The following is a 6,495-nucleotide window of genomic DNA, read 5'->3' on the forward strand; positions in this document are numbered from 1 at the left end:
TAACTTTTGGTCAGCCCTAAAGTGGTCAGGCAGTTGGACTAGGTGATCGCTGTAGGTCCTCCTCTCCTCTCCTCTCCTCTCCTCTCCTCTCTTCTCCTCTCCTCTCCTCTCTCTTCTCTTCGCCCCTTGCCCCCATTAAGTACAAGGGAAGATGAATGTGTCACTCAGTACTACCAGCCTTGCTGTGACTTGTGATATGTCACAGAAGGAATGTGATATATTCCCATGCAAATTTGAAAAGGAAAATATTTAGTGAGAATTAAGATCATGTTACTAAGCACAGCACAGTGATGTCAGTAATGTATGTTTTATCTTGGACATGGCTCTGGGTGTCTGGATGATTCTCTTGGAATCTCATGGATTCTCTTCATGAACTTGCCTTCAAGGCAATTTTTTTTTTTTTTTCTGTCCATGCTTCAGTTTTAGCCAAGATAATTACTAGCTAATAAATGTTCATCAGCCCAATGAGGAAGGAACGCAGTCTGTGTGGTTAGTTACCCTCCTAATCACTCTGCTTTGTGGTGCTTGCTTTTAAAGTCCAAAAGTGTTTTTACCTGGTGTACTAATTATTGTCAAAATAAGCAGAGACTCTGCCTTGGGGAAAGTGGGGAGAGAATTTGTTGAAAAGTACCAGTATGACATCTGAAATTTGGAAGAGTCAGTATGGTGACAAAGAACATAACCATCAGCAGATTTGCTCTTCTAATTGTCATGTATACATTGGGGAAAAGTGTAAGAAAAGAGAACAGCAAATGGCTTAGCTTTTTCATAGGTTTGCTATATGACAGTGTATAAGTCTATTTTTCAGTAAACACCAAGTCATTGCCTCATTATTACCTGGCAATCAGCAGGTAAATTCCCTGCCATGCAGCCATTGGAATATATACTTTCTTGCTGGACATGGCAGGACTATTTTTAGAATCAAACACATTATTTAATAACTAAGGAGCATAGTTTTCTATACTGACCTATGTACAGGGAGTATGTAGATAGCTTGAGACTAGATAATGATTGCTGAAATGCCAGTGAGGAAATAAATATAGTAGCCCATCTATGAAATCTCTGAATTTAATAATTAAGCAGCAGCTATTGAAGAGATGACTGTATTCCTGTCTTTACTGCATTATAGTAAATTGCTTTTCTGATTTAGAACAAACTATACTAGAAAGTATTTTTTATGAAAATAAAATAAATGCCAATGCCTGTTGAACCTATTTCTTCCAAAGGGAGACAATTTTCTATTATGTAAGTATCCTCTCACGCTCAGGGCCATCAGATCTGGAATACCCCGCTACTGGGTGGCGATTACAGAGACTTCTTCAGCAGGCCAGTAGTCTGTTCTGGTATTCTGCCCCTCACTTCCCATACTCAGAGACCAAGATGATAAGCCAAGCAAACACCAGCTGTGTGAGAGAAAGAAGAGGAAGTGAAGCAGTTTCTTTGGCGGCTGATAACTCAGAAGTGTGAACTGCGGTCAAACGAAGGTTTGCAGTGGCCCTCAGACCTGACAGTGAGAGGTGTCCAGAAACATTGTGGCAGGCAGCCCGCTCTGGAATACTAATGTCTCTGATTAGACCACTCTCATTTCTCTGGAGTTCCTGGGGGTGAAAGGAAAAAAGGAAAAATAAAATTACATGATCTGGTTTTAAGTTGGGAGTCACAAGATTCTGGCATAACACTGCAAGTTTTGGATGCATTTTAGTGTTTTCTTGCTGTCTGGATGCATAACTAGCCATCTCAGAGAAAGTCACGACTTATGGGTCTCCCCTCTGACAGCAGAGAAGGTCTCTGAGAGAGAAGAAGATGGAGTTTTGATCCTTTCCCAATTTAGGAGATTTTTTTCCCCTAGTTTACCTCTAAGATGAGTAGGTACTGGACTGATGTACTGAAATGCAGCCAGATAAGTAAGAGCCAGGAAACTATGTCCCATGTATGTAGATTTTCTGGATCATCCTAATTCCCTTTGTATGCACATTGTCTGAGGGACCCTCAGCACTATTTTACTGCTCATTCTGTCAAAAATGCACTGCCATGGCATCACCCCCTAGGCACTGTTATATTACCTATAGAAAAGACACAAGAGTGTTTTTTCTCTTTAGAGAAGAATTTTCATCTTTTTAAGTTCGAAGTTAAGTGGTGACTAAATATGCCTAGGGCAGTTACTTGCAACTGCAGCCTAAGAGACAGGACTTCATCATTCAGGTAAGCCCTTACAGTTCCTATAGCCATGGATAAGCTGTGAATAGCTGGTGTTACCCAAGGTGTTGTGCGTTGGCTTTATCTCTCAGCTGTGCTTTACTCTTGGAACATCAGAGCCGAGTCCATTTCCCCAACCACAAATTGCTCAGAAGGGGGACTTACATTAATGGTTTTAATCATGACTACTTGATCTGCCTCCTTGGCTGCTTGCTCTGCAATTTTGACAGTCTCATTGTCCCAGTCAACAAAGTCCATGACCATCATTCCTTCCACTGCACTGGGGAGAGAGTAAGGGGCAATGGGGAGGTGGAGAAGACAAACAATGAGATGAGGAAGGAGGAAAAAAGAAAGGAGGGGGAAAAAAAGATAAAGGAGAAGAGATTCTTAAAGTATCACAGTTGATAGATTCCTGCAACAAGGGAGTTCAACTTGACAGGTCCAGATGTATGTCCCTTTCTTCCCTATCAGCAACATTTCATTTTCATTATCTTGTCCTTTTGCCATTCTTCATAGCTACATTTTGTTCTGCTACCTCCAGAAACATGGTGACTCAAGACTCACTCTGAGGCCTCCTGCTTGTGTACATGTGCAACATACAAAATATCAGGGTAGCCCATACAACTGGAGATGTTGTTACGAGGGTAGTAGAAGAGGAATGTGAGACACATCTCATTCATGGTGCTTGGCCCACCCTGCAAAGACACAAGGATGACTCAGAGGTCTGCTGAGACACAACGAGGAGACTATTTCTCCTCAGGGAAGCACTCTTTTTCACAGCTCATGCAGATCCTGTCTGGTAAAGAAAAAGAATTAATTTGTTCGTCTGAGAGTTAGAAACAGAATCAAAGTATCCTCACAAGAGTCTGATAAATAGGCTGCTCTGTGGGTTTATAAACTAAATCTACTTATTCTTTCCTTCAGGAAGACTACTATATTTGTATTTCTGTCTACAAGATCCCAAAATCTGAAACTCTGGGAAGTTCAACTAAAACTTTCAGGGAATTAACTGAGTGTGACATCCAGATCAGAATTTTTCAGTTGATCTCTACGTTTGGAATAGCCCCATCCAAAATCAAACAGTGTTGCTCTCTGTGAATATAAACTCTGTAATCCTCTTTAGGTTGAATCTCAGTTTCTTGTGCACATTTCTATGTGCAATAACATCGTTAACTCCTCTGCATGGCATATGCTGTAAAATAAGTTATGAAGTATGGCAATAATTGTTTATGTGCTAAGTTCTGCAAAACTGATGCCTGGTCTGAATAAGAAGAACTAAAAAGAATATCTTCATATTTTGAGAAGTCCAAATCAGATCCAGCTGCCAGATTATGTCAGTTTCTGTATTTGACTTCTGCCTGTCCACTAAATCCAAGTGTTCAATGATTCAAAACCAACTCAGCTGCAAATTTTGCTACTTGCACTTGACGTTTTGGACAAGAGTTAGCTTGTATGGTATTAGATGCAAGCTAGCTTTGGGACCTGTTCATAAGCTTATAGTAGGAAGGTCTTGCTGGAGAGCTACTCTCCAGCCATGGAGCAACTGTGCAAGGCATGCCTCAGTATGTCTGTGATACTGTGTCTGACACAAGAAGCTTTTGCCAGCAATGTATTTGCTTGGGGAAGAGAGATGTCTGCCCAAAAGATTTTAATGGTGATAAACTAATGTTAAAAGCAATGGAAGATTTGCAGGTAGAAAAACAAACTTACAAAAGTAATCCCTGACCGATCCAGTGTCTGAAAGTTGCATTCGACCAAGATCTCATCCCCCTAGGGAACACAGTAGGTCACACTGTCAGAACTGTACAGGCAAAGCACACAAAACAACCGCTCACAACATGGGGAACCAGGAAACTGTGTGAAAACAATGGGCCACAGCCTGAGGTGGAATGAAGGACAGAATATGTCGATGTGCTCTGACATCTCTGGTGCTCGCCACCTCCCCAGCCTGCCCACCCATGGCTACATCCCAGGGGAGGAATGTACTGGTTTGATTATGAGGATTTCCTTCATGTCCCGAATCTCCTGCAGTCTGAAGTCATACTTATTGTCCTCACAGATGATCCCCAGCTGCTCACCATTCCTGGGAAAGACAAAGGAGGGGAGAAAGTTATAATGTTTCCAGGGAGGGGTGTGGAATAACCGATTCCTGGATGAAATAAACAGACGAGAAAAAAACCCTCCAGAAATCATGCCTGATCTCTTTTGTATTGTAACTCACAGAATGTATTTTCAGCGACAGTCAGTCCCAAACATACACTGGAAGTTTGTCACCCAGCCCTCTTTGGTCTGGAGTCCAAATATGGACTTTTTACATGTTAGTAATTGTTGTGCCTTGAAACTTTCGCCTGTCAGATGACTGGCGTGAGCCTACCAGTTCACCTGCTCAGAGCTTGCCAGCAGTCACAACAAGCAAGCACGGGGTGCGACAGCTGCTGAGACAGCCTGGCCATGAGCGCCACAGGGATTTGTGGGCTGGGTGCCTTGATGCACCTTGCAGTGTGCACTGTGGACGTACTTAGCAAGATCTAAGGACCTGTAACATGGATGGAGAAGCAGCTGTCATCTGTCTGGGATCCCAGAAGTAAGAACTCCAATACTTGCAATACAAAACACTGTCCTAAATAAAAAGACTCTCTGACCCTAGCAGGGTAGAGTTGGCAGGCTCTTTAGGACCTCCCTTGCAGATGCAGAAGTATCACATGTGAATTCTTCCTTGCTATTTCTACAGTGCTTTGTGATATGCTTCTTAGGTGGTCTCTGCTCTGCTTGAGCGCTGCTTCTCCATCCATGTTACAGGTCCTTAGATCTTGCTAAGTACGTCCACAGTGCACACTGCAAGGTGCATCAAGGCACCCAGCCCACAAACCCTTGTGGTGCTCATGGCCAGGCTGTCTCAGCAGCTGTTGCACACCGTGCTTGCTTGTTGTGACTGCTGGCAGCTCTGAGCAGGTGAACTGGTAGGCTCACGCCACTGTCCAGCTACACCTTATAGCAAAATGGGTTCAGGAGGGAGGAGCCTAGCTTGGTGGCCAGGCTTCACAAAGTTCAAGTCAAAAAAGAAGATGCTCTGTCACGTGACACACGGTTTATGTATACCATGTGACTTGCATAAAGAGCAGGAGCCAAAAATTGTCTGGAACAAAATAACTCTGGCTAAGTCACTCATAGCAGCTATGTGTGACTTTTGGCCTATGCTGAGGTATTCCGGAATTAACACCTAAAAAGGAGACAGGCCTGCCCCTAAATTGCTATCAAAAATCACAATCTGCTATATTCTGCCAAGGTCAAGCTCCAAAGAGTCTGGGGTCTCCACTAATTGGACAAGTGACTAAGAACAACATAGTTATCCTACGTGTTACAGGGGAAATCCCAGAAAAAAAATAGTCACCCCAACTGTTCACTGTGCCTGAATCATCTCTGTTCAGAAGGTGTTTCAAGCACTCGACCTCCTCTGGAGCCTGTGCTTGAGATGGCTTCAGGACATGGTCCTAGCATGGTAAAATCTGTAAAGGTCATTTCTCAGATACATGCTCATCCTAAGTACATTGAACTGTTGCCTTAGTCCTCTTTAGACTGACCTCAAGTGATTCCTAGCAAAGAGACAGAACCTTCCATTTTCTTCTGAAGCCTAAGGAAAACTCTCCTGATTATATCACTCCCTGCTACTTGGAGCATGCCCTTGGAAGGTGCTAGCTACTGAGATGCAGGGAGGCTCACTCCTTTTCTCTTGTTGTCTAGTATAGCAGTCCAAATGTCAGGCCAGTTTGGGCGGGAGATCACTAGCATTGAAACTGAGGAATGGCTTTGAAGCCAATAGGTTTTACTGATGTCTACTTTGCTCCTTTTCCAAGAGACAACCATGTTTGCCAGCTATAATGTGCTACTCCTGAGAGACGCAGACAGGCATAATTGGGGAACACACATATTCACAAAGCATCTTTCAAGTTACAAAATTCCCATTTATTTAGTTTAGTTATAGCAGACCAAGTTTATTTCCTAAGGTTCTTAAAAAGCTTTCCCCTGCTTTTGCCATGTCACAGTTAGGCTGCAGAGGCTGCTAGGTGAGTATTTTGCAGATAACACTGGCCAGAGAGGGAAAGATACCCATCAGACAATTGTGTTAGATCCTATATCATAGGGTCGTGTATTGTTCTCTGGCTCACTGGCATTGACTAATTGTCTGCCTCCCTGTAACTGTCTGCAGTGTGGTGCTTGGCTCATGTTAGGTTATTCTGAAATTAGACACCTAAGGAGGAGATAGAATCATAGAATCATAGAATCATAGAATCATAGAAT

At 42.9% G+C, this 6,495-nt stretch overlaps 1 protein-coding gene across 1 annotated transcript in view; it reads right to left on the reverse strand.

Annotated features, from left to right (window-relative positions):
• LOC103917245 (DBH-like monooxygenase protein 2) overlaps positions 1-6,495 on the reverse strand; it is a 39,351-nt gene that overhangs the window by 14,239 nt on the left and 18,617 nt on the right. Inside the window, 4 exon segments of the mRNA XM_009324358.1 lie at positions 2,362-2,476; positions 2,761-2,891; positions 3,907-3,966; positions 4,183-4,279. Of these exon segments, the coding sequence (XP_009322633.1) occupies positions 2,362-2,476; positions 2,761-2,891; positions 3,907-3,966; positions 4,183-4,279 (403 nt within the window).

The sequence above is a fragment of the Pygoscelis adeliae genome, unplaced genomic scaffold (genome assembly GCF_000699105.1).
Source record: "Pygoscelis adeliae isolate BGI_AS28 unplaced genomic scaffold, ASM69910v1 Scaffold65, whole genome shotgun sequence".
Taxonomy (NCBI): Eukaryota; Metazoa; Chordata; class Aves; order Sphenisciformes; family Spheniscidae; genus Pygoscelis; species Pygoscelis adeliae.